This window comes from Ictidomys tridecemlineatus, chromosome 2, assembly GCF_052094955.1.
Source record: "Ictidomys tridecemlineatus isolate mIctTri1 chromosome 2, mIctTri1.hap1, whole genome shotgun sequence".
NCBI lineage: Eukaryota > Metazoa > Chordata > Mammalia > Rodentia > Sciuridae > Ictidomys > Ictidomys tridecemlineatus.
In genome coordinates, this window is record NC_135478.1 from 117,529,031 (window position 1) to 117,547,914 (window position 18,884).

At 57.1% G+C, this 18,884-nt stretch overlaps 1 protein-coding gene across 1 annotated transcript; it reads right to left on the reverse strand.

Annotated features, from left to right (window-relative positions):
* Crybb1 (crystallin beta B1) lies at positions 1-18,143 on the reverse strand. The gene is made up of 7 exons (XM_005336029.4): positions 18,007-18,143; positions 16,277-16,375; positions 14,478-14,659; positions 11,989-12,107; positions 7,481-7,613; positions 3,304-3,446; positions 1-271 (listed from the first exon to the last, which is right to left on the reverse strand). The coding sequence occupies exons 2-7, from the start codon at positions 16,341-16,343 to the stop codon at positions 88-90; spliced, it is 828 nt and encodes a 275-aa protein (XP_005336086.3). The 5' UTR covers positions 16,344-16,375; positions 18,007-18,143; the 3' UTR covers positions 1-87.
* Between the last annotated feature and the right edge of the window lie 741 nt (positions 18,144-18,884).

Sequence of the window (18,884 nt, forward strand, 5' to 3'; positions counted from 1 at the left end):
GGCTTTAGGAAGTTTTATTTGCATGGGGAAGACGGGGACATGGAGGGGGGGTGGGGCGGGGGTCTGCGGGAGGGGTGCAGAGCGGACTCACTTGGGGGGCTCGGCGGCCAGCACCGGGAAGCAGCCCTCGCGGTGCCACTGCCTGTCACGCAGGCGGCGCACGGCCTGCATCTGCGGCTGGAAGGCGCCCCACTCGTTCCAGTGGCGGAAGTCGCCGGGCTCCAGGAGGTACTGGTATCCGCGGTAGCCTGGATACTGGTAGCCGACCCAGCTGCGAGGAAGCCGAGGGCAGCATGCGAGAGCGGCCGCGTCTCCAGCTGCCCTCAGCCAGGGGGGCCTGCTCTTCTGACCTGGCCCCGCCCCTTTCTGCTGTGTGCCCTTAAGCAAGGTATTCACGTCTCTGATTCCCTCCTCCGAAAAGTGGCATGTGGCTAGTTTATTCCTTTCTGATATTTTGATTCCGGGGATTGAACCTGCGAGGGTGGCCTGAGGCCTGCGCCTAAGCAACTCCATTTTAAAATCTCCAGTTTGACCTGCCGTGTCACCAGGCACACCACAGAGCCCCCCAGGGTGGCCTCAGACAAGTCACTTCCCCTCACCCCCATAAAGACAGTGAAGCCCGGGGCAGGCTGTCCTCGCCTGATAAGAGGGAAAGGCCAGAAGATCCTGGTGGTGACCACCAGACCAGATGCTTCTGACCTCAGGGTAGTAAATGATGTCACTGAGAAATCCACGGTAGTTGATAAGGATTGAAAGGGGGGGATCAAAAAAGAAACCCCAAAATTTAGTATGACTAATACAGCAAATGAGCAGGGATTCAGCCAGCCGGAACAAGGATGCACTGCAGCTGGAGAGCCCGATGAGGACCTGACATCCCATCCCTTGTCATCGTTCCTGAGCCTCTGCGTCATCCTCACCGCCCTCAGACTCTACCGCCTCCTCTGGACCTTGGTGAGAGAGCGACTCCTCCCTACCACCCCCTCCTCAACCGGTCGTCCACTCCCCGCCAGGAAAAGCCCGCCTTGGTTCTGGACCTGGTCACGGCGGTCTGAGTGAGTGTGCATCTGCTGAACATAAAGCCTAAGGCTTGAGACTTTTGAACTTAGCACGCAGAGCGAATGTCTGTCACTAGCCTGTCACGATCAAGTGTGTTTTGCAGGGCTTAGAAGTAATCTAGAATGGTTTGCTGTGAATTGATCATGTCTATTGCAGTGCCTAGCATTAAGGATTGTTGTTTTCTTGATTAAGAATCTAGAGAGTGAAACTGTATTGAGTGATTTGAGTGAATAAAGCATGGACATTCTTTATTTCTCCCCTCGACTGCTTATGTTGCAATTTTGCCCCCTTGCAACAGAACCCAAGGGTGCTTTACTACTGAGCTACATCCCCAACTCTTTTTCTTTTCTTTTTTTTTTTTTTTTTTGAGACAGGGTCTCACTGCGTTGCTTAAGGTCTAAGTTGCGATCCTCCTGCCTCAGCCTCCCATTTGTGATTCTCCTGCCTCAGCGTCCCGAGCCACAGGGATGACAGGCATAACCATGGTGCCTGGTTTATGAAGTGTGTTCTGGGGTCAGATGGAAAAGCCACACCTACAGTGTTTGCTAAGCACATTGCCTGTGAGAGGTAAGGAGACTAATACTCATCCTCTGGACATGGAAACCCGGGGCTCAGGGAAGAATGGGATTAATATGTGTGGCTGGGGCTTAGGGACTGGATGCTACTGAGCTGAACAAGAGGGGGAGCCTGATTTCTCAAGATGGGTTTCCTCTGTGCATAAGCGAGGCTGAGAACACACTCTCTGGAATCCAGACACGCCAGGGCTCCATCCTAGCTCTGCCATTGATAGGCTGTGAGAATCCAGGTGCAGATGGCACCCTGCGGGAGGTGGGGGTGGAGACACACCTCCCTCACTGGTTGCTGATGAGGATGTGATAACTACCCATTTAAAGGGGCCAGCCTGGGGCTTACTCGGTGGTAAACACTCTAAAGACTTATTATTATCATTCCTGACTTCCATCATCATGTCTGTGGCCTCTCCTGGACACTGTTCATCTCTCAAGTCTGCTAAAGCTTCAGCCTCTGCACATAAACCCCTGCCCGCCCTCCCCCAGCTCGCACAGCCCGGTCCCCACAACTGTCCTGCCCCCTCTGACCTCTGGCAGCGCGGGTGCCTTATCTGGGCCCTCTGTTCCTGGCATCTCTGGACACCGTCTCACGGGGACCTGGGGTCTCCCCTGCTGGGCAGGGTAAGCTTCCCGAGGCAGGAACTGGGCTGTCTTTGCTCCTGTCCCCTGGGCTGTGTGCCTACCGCAGTGCCCCCCTCTCTGGAGAGACTCAGTGTATTTCAGGTGGCTTGGGAGACGGGGTTCCATTTTCAGGGAAACGAACAAGAAAAAGTTCCTATAGACCACTGAGGGATCTTGGGAGGAGTTTGGAGGTGGAGAGACAGGAGGCTCACATTTGCCAGAGGAGACCAGGGCGCCCTGCCTGATGGCTGGAGGGCAGGGAGATGGAGAAGGTGACCTCTCTGGGCCTCAGCCCTTCCCTGTGTTCTCATGAACATAGGCTCGTGGGGCCCTCTGTTTGGAAATCTTTTTTTTTTCTTTTCTTTTTTTTTTTTTTTGGTGATGGGGATTCAACTCAGGAGCACTTGACCACCAAGTCAAGCACTTGACCACCCACCCCAGCCCTATTCTGTATTTTATTTAGAGACAGGGTCTCTCTGAGTTGCATAGGGCCTCACTTTTGTTTTGAGGCTGGCTTTGGACTTGCGATCCTCCTGCCTCAGCCTCCCTAGCCGCTGGGATGACAGGCGGGTGCCACTGTGCCTGGCTTGGAAATCTTTAACACTTGGGACTTTGAAGCAGAAAGTTCCCATTTAGATGGACATCTTGTCTACCCATTGTTCAGGGGGCAAGAGTGATGCTCAGAGAGGAACAGGGGCTCCCCGGGACCCTCAGCACATCGGATGGGGGTCAAGACCCTCTCCTGACAGGCTCACCCCTCTGAGGGGCTTCAGGCTTCCCTGCGGTGCCCTGCCCCCAGGCTGACCTGCATCCGCACCAGCTCTGACGGCCCCCAGGAGCCCTTTAGTCCCCCTCTGGCCCAGCCACGCCCCTTTCTCCATCACCAGCTTTTCGGAACCCATCACCCGACATGGATCCTTCAAGTGGCTGGGTCCCCGGGGGAACAGGGCCCAGCTGGCGCCCTGCGGCACCCCCCCTCCAGGGTGGGGCGTGGCCTCCCCAGGAGCCCTGGAGCCCTCTGCGCTCGGCCTGGGGCGGGGACGGGGAAGGTGCTTACGTCCCGCTGGAGACCCTCACGCTGCCCACGCGGTCACAGAGGCCGTAGACCCAGAGGCTGGGCACGTCGTCCTCCTGGATCTCCACGGTGTTGCCCTTGAAGTTGGCCCCTTCAAACAGGCTGATCTTGTGCTCCTGGGAGTCCTGCGGGGGAGAGGCTGGGTCGGCCAGGCGCAGTAGGGAGGAGCCGAGGGGACTTTTAGTGGAGAGGGAGGACCGAGTCTCCAGAGAGCACCGCTTCCTGGCCTGGAAGGACCCGCCTTATCTGTGAAAAGGAGCCGTCGGCCCCTGTGACACTGGCTAACACCAGGGTGGCGTGAATCCATCCATGCAAAGCACTGAGCACGATTGATTCTCGGCTTGCGCTCAATGCTCAAAGATGTGTTTGTTATTTCTGTTACGGTGGCCGAGGGCCCAGAGGCCCAGAGAGGTCAACTTTCTTGATCAATGACACACAGCCAGTGAAGTGCAAAAGCTTTCGGAGATATCCGCGTCTCTCCACCGTCAGGAGTTCAGTCAGATGCCCTTTGGTCAGCTGGTTCCTGCAATTACGAATTGTCCCTGGATGCGCGGGGGCACTAGGGGAACACAGGTCTGCGTTCAAATCCCACATCTGATATTTATGTGTTGAGGACCTTGGGCATTTTACCCAGCCCCTCGGAGCCCCCGTTTGCTCACCTGTAGAATGGACCTACAGTCCTCTCAGGCTGACACTGGGAATTGTACCTGCTCAACTCAGGGCTCAGCAACAGCTGCCAGAGGCCAATCCCTGCGGTGGCCATGTGACTCGGTGCTCACTTCCACTACCTGTCAGTGTTTCCATGACCCCGGATCTTGTTTTTTTAAGCATACTTATTATTTCTTTTCTTTTTTTTTTTTTTTTGATACCAGGATTGAACCCAGGGCACGTAACCCCTGATCCACATCCCCAGCCCTTTTTATATTTTATTTAGAGACAGGGTCTCCCTGAGTTGCTGAGGGCCTCACTAACTTGCTGAGGCTGCCTTTGAACTCACGATCCTCCTGCCTCAGCCTCCAGAGCCACAGGGATGACAGGTGTGCACTGCGGCGCCCGCCTCATAGCGATTATTTCTGAGGGCAGCGATCACCCATCTTTTCAAAAGAGCTCTTCTAGGCCCAAGGGATGAGCTGCTGCCCAGGTGGATGGGCAAGTGCAGCAGGAATAGCGCCGACCTCAAGGGTCTCTGATGTGGGCAGAGCCGAGTTTAAGTCCCAGCCTTGTCCCTGACCTGCTCTGTGGCCATAGCCCTTCATTCTGAGCCTCTTTTCCCTTGGTTTTTGTTTTTTCGAACATGGGTGCTGTGCGGCCTCTGCCCCTGAGGGCTGTTGTGGGGGCTCCATGAAAGGCAGGCAAAGCACCCAGCATTTAGTAGGTGCTCAGTAAACGGGTGCTGGGCTGATTCAGTATTATTGACCATCACATAGAAGGGCAGGCCGCAGGAGCATCTCTCTATGAAAGGCTCCGTGGAAGACTGTAGATGAGGAAAGTCAGTTCCCTCTTCCAGAGGGCAGGAAAGGGGCCAGGGAAGGCCTCACTCAAGGGGGACATTGGAGGGGGGCCTTGGCAGTTATAGAAGAGTGTGTGAGGTGGAAAAGGAGGAGGCTGAGGCGGACGAGAAGCGGAGGGGAAGGTGGGAGGTGGGCATACACCTGGTGGGCGTGTGGAAGGGCAAGTGCTGGAGGTGTGAGTGTGTGGAGTGAGGCAGGGATGGGACAGGGCCACCATGGAGCCATGGTGAGAAATGCCTGCAGTGTGGTCACCAGCCCACGGTGGCCACCTAATGGTGACAGCCATTACCTGTCACTGTTACAGACCTGGGGGCCTCGCAAGGTGAAGCCAGCCCACGGCTCCCTGCTGCTGGTGAGCCCAAGAACAGACCCCCCAAGACCCGGCCCATCAGAGCCTGCAAGACGGTCCTCTGCTGGAGTCTCTCCATCTGCTGCCCCTCACCACCCGCTCTCTGCTGCAGCCACAAGGGCAGCTCCTAATGTCCCGGCCACACCCAGTTCACCCCACTTGCACACAGTACCCCTGGACACTTGGTCCTCTCACGGCCGATATGGTCTCAACCTTCAGGAGCCAGTTTCCCTGACCAGTCCCTGCCCCCAACATCAGAGCCCCAACTTCCCCTCTTCACCTTCCTGTGAGGCTGCGTGGCCCGGACAGCACCCGCCACGGTGCGGGACTACAGACTGATTAAGTTTCCATCAGCCGCCTCTCTTTCTTCTCTTTCAGTACCAGGGATTGAACTCAGGGACCCTGAACCACTGAGCTACATCCCCAGCCCTGTTTTGCATTTTATTTACAGACAGGGTCTCACTGAGTTGCTTAGGGCCTTGCTAAGTTGCTGAGGCTGGCTTTGAACTCGAGATCCTCCTGCCTCAGCCTCCCGAGCTGCTTGGATCATAGACATGTGCCACTGCACCTGGCCACTAGCTGCCTCTTGAGCATAGTGTGAACACCACGGGGACAAGGATCTTGATGTTGTGCCCCTGGGGCCTAGAACAGGACCTGGCCAAAGTAGGCCCACCCAGCCCCAGAGATTTGGAATTAATTGGTTTGGGTGAGTTTGAGCTGTTGAAGTTTAATTTTAATTTTTTTTTTTTTTAGCCCGGCTCAGTGGCGCACACCTGTGGTTTCAAGAGGCTGAGGCAGGAGGATTGCAAGTTCAAAGCCAGCCTCAGCAACTTAGTGAGGTCTTTAGCAACTTATGGATACCCTGTCTATAAATAAAAGTTAAAAATGGGCTGGGGATGTGGCTCAGAGATCAAGCACCTTTGTTCAATTCCTGGTACCAAAAAAATTTTTTTAATACTATAATTTATGTAAACAAATATATCTACAAATATTGTAATCATAATAGGTGACCCATACAATATTAATGTGTCTTACACTCTTTAAAACAATGTTTTACCCTATCTTCAACCCCAGGTTTGTATGATATCCTGACAGCACATCTCCATGCAGAGTGGCCAACATTGAGTTCTAACAGCACCAAATGTCAGTCCAACTACCTCAGCCAGCAGACTTGTGGAAGTTTCTGGAAATGCCCTGACTCCTCTTCCAACAAGCTCCCTGGCACAGAGGGTCATATGAAGGCCATTCAATGACGGGGAGACAAACCTAGGAATTCTTACAAAGAGTCCATTAGGAAGGCTGATAATCCAGCCTCGAGGCTGAGGAAGTCAGGGAGGCTGTGTTGGGGACTCCGCGAAGGTAAGTGTGGTGGTGCCCCATGGCGGCTCCCCGCACCTGGACAGCCGCCAACCACAGTCATGAAAATTCCTCCTGAATTTTCCATCTCGAAAGACAAAAGTCGGTTACCTTTGGAGAGGGCTGCCATGGGTGAGGCAGATGGGTGGTTTGGTGACTCACTGTCGACTCAGCGTTCTGCAAATACCACAGTCACGTGGGCCGGCTCCACTTACCGCCTCGAATCTTCTGTGTGCCGACTCCCACGGCCGGAGGCTGACTACCAGGAAGCCCGGTGGCCTTTCCACAGGCACCCCTTGTTAGCCACGGCACAACTGTCCACGGGCACGTTGGGGATGGCCCTGGGATTTAGAGCTGCCCAGGGGGGTGGCATCAAGGATATGGCAATGCCACCTCCAAAGATCAAGGGAGACACTGAAACCTTCATCTCTCACCTCTGGGAGGCTGATTCCAATCTCCACAGCATGGGACCAGGAAGACACCTGCCTTTTGCAGGGTTGGGGGTACCAGGACTGAACCCAGCAGCACTTGCCCACTGAGCCCCATTTCCAGCCCTATTCTGTGTTTTATTTAGAGACAGGGTCTCACTGAGCTGCTCAGGGCCTCGCTGTGGCTGAGGCCGGCTTTGAACTCGCCATCCTCCTGCCTCAGCCTCCCGAGCTCTGGGATGACAGGCGTGCGTCACCGTGCCTGGCAAAACACCTGCTTTTGAGGTGGTGTTGGCTCGGGGTTCCTAGCACAAAGCCTGGTGCCCACAGTGAGTGCCCGGGTGCTGGATGGATGGATGAGCTCAGGAACCCATGGGTGTCTGACAACCCAGGGTCCTCAGGCTTCTCTGTCCACCATTCCTTCTCTCTTTCCCTTGCCAGGTTACAGGGGGACCTCAGACTTGCCTCTGACCCACGCCACTGAATCCCCAGCCCCTGTGCCGGAGCCCACTCACCATCCTGATGGGCCGGAAAGACATGAGCCGGTCACTCCGGTAGCTGCTGGACCAGGTGTCCCAGCGAGGGTACTCGCCCTTCTCCAGGATGAACATCTCCCCACGGAAGCTGGACTGCTCGAAGGCCACCCAGCTGGATGTGGGAAGGGCGGGGAGGGACAGAGGAAAGGGTCAGCTGATGCCCCTCCTGGATGCCCTCCCTCTCCCCTGGCAAAGCAGCCCCGAGGCCAAGAGGGACATCCCAGTGGCCTCAGGTGCCCGGAATTCATTCTAGGACACACCCCTTAGGCTCTGTGACCAGGAGCAGGTGGCTTTTCCTCCTCTACACTAAAATACCTATTTTTCAGGACTTGGTAAAGCTGAAATGAGATATGGAGTATGATTATCTGAGCAAACCTTTTGCAACTGTAAGGTTCACCCACGCTTTGAGTGCTACAAGGACCGGGGCCCAATGACCCCAAAGAGAGATCTCACTAAAGCCAGGTAACAGCACAGAGAAAGTCCCTGATGCTGATGAGCCTTTAACAATCACCAGTCTCTCTTTCTGTAAGAAAGGAAAAACAGGTCACCTGCCCAGTCCTGAGCAGGCAACGGGATCACAGTGACACTTTCCTGCTCCTTGTGATGTTTTTTTTTATGGATACTTTTAAACTTACTATAAATGATACTAGTTTTCCACTTATAAAAGGGCTTCAAAAGTCCTTCTAAAATATATCTATTTGTGTTCAACAAAACCATTTAAAATGAGACATCTTCAATAGCTGATAGCCCCAGAGGCGCAGGACTAAGAGGAAAACGGATACGAGTTTCACAGAGACTGACCTCGCATCCCGGAGATGCCCAGGAGCTGGTATGGGGCCGTGGGAGAGGAGGGTGACGTGTGACATGCCATTTGTCCTTTACGAGGACTAATGAGGAATCTGAAGTCCAGTGGGGGCTTTCCCCATCTCTCTGCACATCCTGACTCAGGATGGGAGGTGAGTTTGTGTTGGAGGGGCCAGTGGTTCTGGGGAGAAGGCTAAGGGGCCCTGGAGTTTTCTACGTGTTTTTAAGTGTTCAGGAGTTCCCAGGGACAAGGGAGGGCTGAGGGGCACGGCCACGGGCATCACTCCCTGGGGGCTGCTAGTAATCCTGTCCCCAGAAGGATGGCAGTGATGATGTGTCACCTTGGACCAACCCTCAGGTCCTGATCTGAGGGGTGAACCAGTAAAACTGAAGGGAAAGAGTAGAAAATGTGGACTTATGTTGGATCTGCCCTAGCTCTGGTCTGGAGTGGAAGGGAAATGGATGGATGGGTGGATGGATGATGGATAGGTGAAGGATGGGTGATGGGTGGGTGGATGAATGGATGGATGGATGATGGATGGATGGATGGATGGATGGATGGATGATGGGTGGATGGATGGATGGTTGAATGATGAATGGTGGATGATGGATGGATGGATGATAGATAGGTGATGGATGGGTGATGGGTGGGTGGATGGATGGATGGATGATGGATGGATGGATGGGTGGATGGATGGATGGATGATGGGTGGATGTATGGATGGTTGAATGATGAATGGTGGATGATGGATGGATGGATGATAGATAGGTGATGGATGGGTGATGGGTGGGTGGATGGATGGATGATGGATGGATACATGGATGATGGATGGACAGATGGACAGATGGATGGATGGGTGGATGGATAGATGGATGGGTGAATGGATGCATGGGTGGGTGAATGGGTTGATGGATGGATGAATGAATGGATAGATAGATGATGGATGGGTGTATGGGTAGACAGATTGGATGGATGAACGCGTGGATGGATGGATGCATGCATAGACAAACGGATGACGGAGAATGGCTAGATAATGGGCTGATAGTGCACGGATTGATCTATAGGTATATGCAAAGAAGAGTGGGAAGGGAAATGGATGGAGACTATGTGTCTGGCTGGATGCATGGGCAGAAAGGGAGGGAAGCTTAGGAGAAGGTGCCTCATCAATGTTAGGAATATAAGATCAGGGGCTGGGGTCGTGGCTCAGCGGTAGAGCACTCACCTGGCACGTGTGAGGCCCTGGGTTCGATTCTCAGCACCCCATAAAAATAAATAAATGAAATAAAGGTGTCTACCTACAACTAAAAAAAAATATTTTAAAAGAACAGAGAATCTGGAAACAGACCTGGGTTGTAATGCTAGCTCAAGTTTTTCACCCCCTTTCTTTATCAGTTCCGGGGACTGAACCTGGGGCGTTCTACCACTGGGCTACGTCCCCAGCCCTTTTGAAGCAGGAGGATCACCCGTTTCAGGCTAGCCTGGCCAATTTCACTGGACTCAGCTGACCACCGACTTGCTTGTCATTTGGGCAGTAAAAGAAAGAAAATCTTGTCACTACCTTGTCAGGATGTGAGGTCCTGAAAGGCGTGTGTGAAAGATCCGACTTGGAGTAGTCATAATAAATAGCATTATTTATGATTAAGGGGGAAGGGAAGCGGCTGCAGGTCTGAGTTTAAGGAGAGATCAACACCGTGTGGTGCTGCCACGCTGCTCACCCTCCCCCACGTCCCCCAGGGAGGCCTTGTTAGAAGAATGAGAAGTTTTTGTTTATGTTTTTGTTTTGGTGCCAGGGATTGAACCCAAGGGCATTCAACCACTGAGCCACATCCGCAGCCCTTTTTACTTTTTATTTTGAGACAGGGTCTTGCTAAGTTTTACTTAGGGCCTTGCTAAGTTTCTAAGGCTGGCCTCGAACTTTCAATCCTCCTGCCTCAGCCTCCCAAGTCGCTGGGATTACAGGCCTGCACCATTGTGCCCGGCAAGAATGGGAAATGTTAAATAGCGACGTCAATGCCTCTTCTCATCCACTATGGCTTCTTTGAGCCAGCAGAGGAAGGGCTGGGAATCTCAGTTCACTGACAGGGAAATGAGGCTCAGGGGCCACATCTCTAGCGTAAGGTCACACGGCGGGGTCAGATCCCAGGCAGGCACGCCTTCCCTCCCCCGGCCACTCCATCTCCTTCCTTCCTCTTCTCCCACAGGCATGCTGGCCCCAATCCAACCCTGTGCACCACAGGGCCATTTCTGTCCCCTTTGGGCACAGCCCTGGGCACAGAGCAGACACCAGCTCCGTCTCTGAGGTGAAATACTCTGCGCTTGAGTCACAGCCCCCAAAGCAGCCTGAAACCCCAAGCTGGCCACATCCGGCAGTTTCTGTTCCCAGCTGGGCTTGGGGGCCGGGTGGGGCTGAGGCTCTTGCCCCCCCCCCCCCCGCCTCCCTGCAGCCACCTACCTTGGCTTGGGGGAGCTCACAGGGCCAGGGGAGGGGGCCTGCCGCCATGTCTGAATGCCCTCACGGCGCTGGCCCGTTCCGCATCACCTCCTCCAGGCCCGAGAATGACCCAGGCAGGACGAGGTGGGCTCATGACTCCCCCCGACTCGGCAACGAGGCGCTGGGGCGCAGAGGCCACCCAAGGCCAAGGACAGAGTGGGACGAGTCTGACCTCAAAACCCATCTCCCAGAAGCTCTGGATGCAGGCTCACCAAACCCCTGGGGGGTGGAGTGGGGAACCAGAGCCGAGGGGCCCATGGGTCTTGTCCTGGGAGTGGCCCAGCACCCTGGCCTCAGCTGACAGCGGCTGGCGCTGGGAGAGCCAGTCCGTCGGAGAGACGGGCATTTCTGCTGTCCACGGGGGTCACCAAGGCCCAGAGAAGCCCAGAGTGAGAACAGGCAGGGGACATGGCGAAGGACGGACCAACCTGAGGCAAACGCCAACCTGGCCACTTACCTCTAGGTGGCCTTGGCCAGGGCCCTGAGCCCTGGGGAGCCCCAGTTTAAGTGAGGATAAGAATAGCTCTTCTGGCCGGGCACAGTGGCCCACGCCTGCCATCCCAGCAGCTTGGGAGGCTGAGGCAGGAGGATTGAGTTCAAAGCCAGCCTCAGCCACAATGAGGCCCTAAGCAGCTCAGTGTGACCCTGTCTCTAAATAAAACACAGAACAGGGCTGGGGACAGGGATGGTCAAGGGCCCCTGGGTTCAATCCCTGGTACCCCTTCCACCTAAAAGAAGAATAGCTCTTCTGTCCTACTACAAGGGGCGGCCAGCCAGGTAAAGCCCTCCCACAGTGCCTGACACCTAGTGGATCCTCTGCTGGTCCTTATTATCATTTGCAGGGCAGCCTGATGCCCCTGCCGGGGCCTTGATTCTTGGCCTCCTCCTGCCCTCAGAGTAGGCTCGGTTGCTTCTGCAGTAGAAACAGACTGATGGAACCCAGACGTGACTCACCCTCACTGTGACCTTACACTAATCAGAGCACCTCTCTCTGGGCCTCAGTTTTCTCGTCTGTCAAATGGGAAGGAAAAGCTTGTCTCCTCCTGAGGTTTGCAGGGAAGGCTGGGAAGTCAGAGGGGGCAGTAGCATGGGCCAGGCCCAGAGCGGATGCCTGGCAAATGCGCTCTTATCATGTCATCGATCTGTGACCACAGACGGCAGAGGGAGCACCCCGCCCTGCCCGACACTCACGGTCCCGAGGCGACGATGAGGCTGCGAACTCTTTCAAAGCCACGGTCCCCCAGGTTCAGGCACTCCCCCGAGAACTCCACCCGACGGCCCTGGAAGTTCTCCTGCTCAAAGACCACCAGCTGCAAGAGGGAAGGGGGCAGCGTGAGGTCCAAACCAACCCACCTGGACTGGGGCAGGTGGTGCTGACATCGGAGCAGGGTGTGCACGAGGCCCAGGACAGCGCCAGGAGCCATGATTCGTGAGATGACTCTGCCTTCCCGCCCCCACCCCCACTTAAGATCTGCACCATCATTAGGCACGCCTGGGCCTCCCTTCCAGAACTTTCTTGGTGTGTTCTTCCAGCCTGGGATGCTCTCTACCACACCCCCCCCCCATCCTGGAGCACCTACCTGGTGCTGACTCAGGTTCTAGACCAGACAGCATGTTCTGGGTTCGATGTCGCTTCCTGCAGGAAGCCTTCCTGGATTCCTCCTCCTCCACCCTGGAGTTGGGGCTCCAGTGTCTGCCCCTGTGCTCGCCCCTTAGCAGCACCAGTAACAACACCGCCCAGTCACTGCTGCTTGGGGTTGGGGTCTCTCTGTGTCTGTCTCCCACTCTCCATCCTTGTCCCCTTTACCCAACCTTTCCAAATGCCAAGGGCTCCTCCGCCAAAGGTCTGGGCTGGTCTGTCTCTGTTTCCTTTTAGTCCTGGGGGGTTGAACCCAGGAGGGCTTTACCACTGAGTCACATCCCCAATTCTTTTTTTCTTTTCTTTTTAAATTTTGTTTTGTTTTAATTTTGAGACAGAGTCTTGCTAAGGTGCAAAGGCTGGCCTCAAACCCACGATCCTCTTGCCTCAGCCTCCCAAGCTGCCGGGATGACAGATGTGTGCCACTGTGCCCGACCTGATCCATTTCTCTATCTGCAACCCCCGATATAGGAAATGCTGGCCAGGCTCCCCTCTACAACCCCCGCAAGAACTTGATGGGACCTGTCCTCACTGAGCCCCACCTTTGGGTGTGTCAGGCGCTCCCCAACCCGAGTCGGGAAGGTGTTGCCTTTCACTTGAGCAGGGGCAGCTTCCCGAGTCCCCAGCTGTAAAGGAAAGGGGCTCCCACTGCCTGGATCAGCTCTTCGGCTTCCAGGCCGGTCCGTCCATGACCAGGTCTGAGTTAGAGCCCAGGGAGTCAGGGATCAGAGCACCCAGCCAAGACGGGGACGCTGGTGTGCTGGTGTGCTCCGTGGTCCCAGCGACTCTGGAGGCTGAGCAGGGAGGATCACGGGAGCCCAGGAGTTTGAGGCCAGCCCGGGCAGCACAGCGAGACCTTGTCTCAAAACAAACAAGCAAACAGCACCTCCCAGACTGGGGGCCAACCAGGTGTGGGGTTCTTGGCAGGAGGGTGACAGTCATGTCATACGGCAGACCAAAAGGGACAATTGCAGAGATGCTCAACCCTAGGGATCTCACAGTAAGTGACAAGAAAAAAGAAAACGCAGAGAATCACATACTTCGGGTTTCAGTAAATGAAAAACAAGCCATATTTTTAAAGGAACAATGCACTAAAATATAAGAAAATAAAGCAAATCATTATCGATGAACACGGAGGGTGGGGTGGTGGCTGCCTGGAGCAGGGAGAAGAGAGGTGGGCTCATGAGGACACCTTAGGTCAGCTAGAGACTTTCCACCAAGCCCTGGCCTGCTCATGAGTCGTGGGCTTGCAGGTGCTTGCTGCATTGTTAAAAATTAAAGTAAGCTGGGCGCAGGGGTGCACGCCTGTCATCCCCGCGGCTCAGGAGGCTGAGGCAGGAGGATTGCAAGTTCGAGGGCAGCCTCAGCAACTTAGTGAGGCCCTGAGAAACTCAGACAGATCCTGTCTCTAATGAAACCTGAAAAGGGCTGGGATGTGACTCAGTGGTTAAGAGCCCCTGGGTTCAATCCCTGGTACAAAAAAAATTAATGTAGAATTAATGATTAAATAAACCTACATAAATAACGGCCAGCCGTATCACGAATCAAGGGTGGTCAGCTCTGGCCCCCACGTCCAAACCAAACCTAGGCCTGGAGACCTTGCTCCCCGGGACCCATCTCCAGGAGGCCCCCTGCTGCCCGGGTGACTCTCCAGGAACAGGCCCCTCTCCCTTTTCTGCTCGTGGCTTTTGACTCGCTCTGAGCGGGCTCTGTGCAGGCTGACCGCACGGTCATGGTCCCTGTCGGGGGACGTGGCACATTTCAGTTGTCATGTCACCGCGCCGCGATGGGTCCCTTCTTTCCGGATGCACTGAGACCCCTGACCATTTTCCTGGCCTCTAGATTGGGCACATTTCTGTCTGGGCAGGAGGAGGCCCCGCAGGAGAGACGGAGGAGGGACAGGAAGGGCGGCAGGAACAGGGGAAAGGAGAGGAGGGGGGTAAGGAGGCAGATGAGGAGGAGGGGGAGGGGGGCAGAGGGAGGGCCGCGCAGAAAGGGGACCGTGGGGGCACCGAGCCGGCCAGCCCAGCGGGGTCCTTACCCTGTAGCTCCCAGGAGGCAGGTCCCCTGCTTTGGCCGTGGGCACGGGCACGGTGGCCGGGGCCAGGGCCGGCCCGGGGCCGGGGGCTGGTCCTGTGGGCGGGGTCCCCTTCCCCTTGCCGTTGGGCCCTGGGTTCACTGCGGCGGTGGCCGAGGCCTTGGTGGGCTGAGACATGGCTCCTCCTGCAAATCCCAGAGAGCGTGCTTTGGCCTCCGTGAATCCAGGGGTGGCACCCCAAGCTGTCTCCCACGCTCCTGCCCCTCGCTGTGTCTTCAGCCACCTTTGAACCCGTTGCCTCTCTTTCTCCTTGGAAACCTGGGCCTCGAAGAACTTTTTGTCCCCCCCCCCCCGTCCTTTTTTTGGTACCAGGGATTGAACTCAGGGTCACTGGACCACTGAGCCCCGTCCCAGCCCTATTTTGTACTTTAGAGACAGGGTCTCACTGAGTTGCTTAGCACCTCACCCTTGCTGAGGCTGGCTTTGAACTTGCCATCCTCCTGCCTCAGCCTCCTGAGCCGCTGGGCCCACTGCACCTGGTGGCCCATTCCTGTTGCCCAGCCAAGCCTTTCCCACCTGGGCTCCCTCCCTGTCCTGCGTCCTTCCTCCAGGCCTTCGACCAGGCTGTCCCCTCCACTGGCCATGCCCTTCCCTCTATTGGCCTCCCTTCCAGCCTCATTGGCCCCCCCCAAGATCCTCACACCACTTAGCACACTTATTTGCGTGTGCAATCTCAGTTCACCTCACCAGAGGGAGAGCAAAGAGATATGGCATCTGGGGATTCTTAAGGAATCCCAGGCACACGCCCCATCCCCCTGGAGAATCCAGGATCCTTCTCTAGAGCCCTCTGAGGCCACAGAGGAAGGTGCCCTGCCCGGGGCCGCGAGGCAGGAGGGCTCCACTTTCAACGGGAGCAGCTGGCCCTGGCCCTGGGCTGCTCACGCCCTGCCACTCGCTGGCTCTGCTCTAGTCCCCCCGTCCCCTGCTGGGCTCTGTGCCCAGGGACATTCCTAGTGAACGTCTGCTCACAGGACGGGGGCTGCCCCCTCCCCAGGCGTCCTCTGGGGCAGGTGTGTGGGTGCAGATGCAGGCCTGGCCCTGGGCCCGCAGAGGCCCAAGAGGATGGCTGGTGCCCGTCCAGGGTTCTAAAACGAGGACGTGGCTGCGGAGGCGCTGGGTGGGCAGGGCTTTGGTTAATTCCAGCGGTTCCTCGTGGCATGGGGGACATGGACATGGTCTGACAGAGGCCTTGATGGTCCCTGAGGAGGCCAGGAACCTCCGAGGGCACAGAAGACCCTGGGGTCCAGCTGCTGGCTGGGCTGTCTGTGGGGGGTGGGTAGGTCCCTCCCCAGCCTCCCGCCTCCAGGAAGACTGTGGCCACTCTGGGACGCTCGGCCACGCTGCGGGTCAGACATCTGGGCCACATCTGGGACTCGCAGCCCTCCCTGCCCCCCGTTCTGTGGCACGCTCCCCCGGGGCTGGATTCCTCCTTTCCTGTCCGCGTTTCCATTCTGCCTCCCTCTCCTCCTCCTTCCCTCTTCCTGTTTCTTGCTGTTGGTGTCCATCTTTGCTTCTACCCCCCTCTCCTGTTCTTCTGTCTGTCTGTCTGTCTCTCCCTGCGCACCCTTCCCTGTTGGTCCGTCTGCCCAGCCCCCTGTCTTTCTTGTCACTCTCTGCTCACTTCCCGCCTCTGACCCGTCCCCTCTCTCATCTTGGAGGTCCCGACTGGCCCTCGGGGCCACCTGCGGCTCTCCGGCCTCCCCTCGTCCCCTCCCCTCAGCTCTCGGTGGCTTCCTTCTTACCTGGGGACTTGCCACTTCCTGGTGGAGGACAGGCGTGTGCTGTGGGTGACCAGGGCCGACCCCCCATTTTATAATCTGGCAGACACTGGGCCCTATAGTCTGGGGCACAAAGCGGGAGCTGGCTCAGCAGCCGGAGCGGGGCCTGGCCGGGGCCAGCCCTGCCCGGGTCACTGCAGAGACCAGCACTTTCCATTGTGCCCCGAGCGCACAGCAGAAACCCTGGTCCGCAGCTCTCCACCTCCTTGTTGTCCACGGCCCCCGCCAGGGATGGGCCCCCAGGTCCCCACGGCCATCCCCGGGGGCAGGGAAAAGGAGAGACCCTGGGCAGCAGGAGACCTGGGTGAGCGTCCTGGCTCAGCCATGATGCTCTGCGTGGTTTGGGGACAGTCTGTCCTCAGGGGCCTCCATGTCTGCGGTCACGGAGAGCACCAGTGTCCCTAATGGAGCTGCTCCCAGCAGAAGGCCTGTGACACCGAGCACAGGCCCGTGCACTGCCCGGGGCCTTCCCTGTGCTAAGCACGGTGCCCAGTGCTGGGCCGCTGTCCCCTGTGCCAGTCTCCAGGACAACCTGCCTCACTGGGCCCTTCCATCCCACCATTTCAAAGACGAGGAAAGCCAGGCGGGAGGCCAGGCCAGTGCAGGCAGCCTCCCCGCCTGGGGCTCTCGCTGTCTGACCTTGACCTTGACCTTGGCCTCAGCGGCAGCCTGACTTCCTAATCCTAGGTGGGAAGCCAGGCCTTGTTGGGCTCAGGTAGGCTGGACGTTGGGGACTGCGTCCTGCTCTTCTGCCCACATGGAGACCCCTCCTTTCCTGGCCTGCCTCTGTGCCCCCCCCAAGTCACGACCCTCAGATGCCAGGGACAGAGCTGGTGGCCAACGCCTCCATCTGAGAAGCCCCAGGTTTAGTCACATGGTGGTCACCTCTGGCACCTGCCGTGGGGCCTGGCCTGCAGAGGGCCCTGTGTCAGGATTTGGTGACTGAACGGTTGTTGGAATGGACCCTGATGAAAGTGGGGCGCCAAGTGGGGGGACCCGGATCAGGAGAGGGGGGAGTGAAGAACACTGGCCAGGGGCACGAGGGGACTGAGAGACAAAGGGCCCGGTTCAAGTCGGGCAGCAGAGACTCCCAACAGGGTGGCCGGTGACAGAAGCCGAGTGGCCTAACTTCCTCGTTTCTCACGTGGAGGAACCGAGGCAGGCCTGGAGCTAGAGGCTGGGTGGAGGTCTGCCAGGTGCACTCTCTCCAGGGGGTCAGAGGGGCCCGACAGCTGTCCAGCCAGGGTGGGGTGGGTGGCCTGTGGGGTCTCCACATGGTGCTGCCCCTTCTCTGGGGATCCAGGGTGGCCCTGGCCTGGGGCCAGCTCTGCCGCCACAGCCCCTGCCCCCTCCCCCACTCCGCAGCCTTTCATCGCGGGCCAAGGCCGGGGTGGCCAAGGCCGGGGTGGCCGAGGCGGAACCACAGAGGGGGCAGCTGCTGGAGTGCAGCCGAGAGTCGCCATGGGGGCCACCCACAGGTCCGCGCTGCCGGCCAGGCCGTCTGGAGGAGTTCCGTGCCCCCTTGGCCAGGCGCCCTGCCAGGGGGCGGGGGCGGGGACAAGGGACAGTGGCCTTGCTGGGCACCTCCGCTCTGGGCCTTCCACGGCCTGGGTGCCTGTCATCCTCACCAGGAGGGCGGAGTCTCTGGGATGGACCCTCCATGGAAATGGAGGCGACCCCTGTCCGCCACGCACCTGCTTCCCCGCCCCCTGCGGGATCCGAGCTGGCCTCCAGATCGCCGGCCTCTGAGCTCTCAGCAGCTAAGTGCTCCTGCTCTTCGCGAGTAATTATTTAATAAGCACCTTTACTATTAGTAAGGACGATGACAAAGATGGTGGGAGTGCCTCATGCTTTTTATGTCCCTGGAACAGTGACACTTGCTGTGCACCAGTGATTCACACAAGAACTGTACCCTCACCACGCCCCTCTCAGGCGACACCCCTTCAACCTGTTGCACTCATTTTACGCACAAAGAACATGAGGGTGCAGTCTTTTTTTTTTGGTACTGGGGATTGAACCAGGGGCACTTAACCGCCGAGCCACATCCCCAGACCTTTTTTATATTATATTTTATTTTATTTAGAGACAGGGCCTTGGCTGAGGCTGGCCTTGAACTTACGATCCTCCTGCCTCAGCCTCCGGAGCCCTTGGGATCACTGGTGAGCCCCACCACGCCCCGCTGAGCCTGCAGTCTTAACTTTTATTTTTCTTTCCTCCGAGTAATGTGTGGGATGGGGCTGCTTTAACCCCTCCAGGGAGCGGTGGATGTTGCCATTCTGCGGGCACCAGCAGGGCTCAGGTATCCTCTCGGGGCCCAGATGGCAAGAGCAGGCCTGGGTTTCACCCTGAGTGACGTGACTCCCAGCCACGCTCTTTCCTCCCTCTCTGGGAGGTAGAAGGAGGGTGTGGGGGGATGTCCATGGGGAGTTCTGCCCCCCGGGGTGTGGCAGGTGCTACGCCTGTGGAGCATGTTCGTAACCATCGGCTCCTGGCTCCTGCCCTTAGAGTCGCCTGGGGCTCTGGCCAGACCTCGGCCTCGCTCACTCCCTCTGGGACCTCCGTGCTGGGCCAC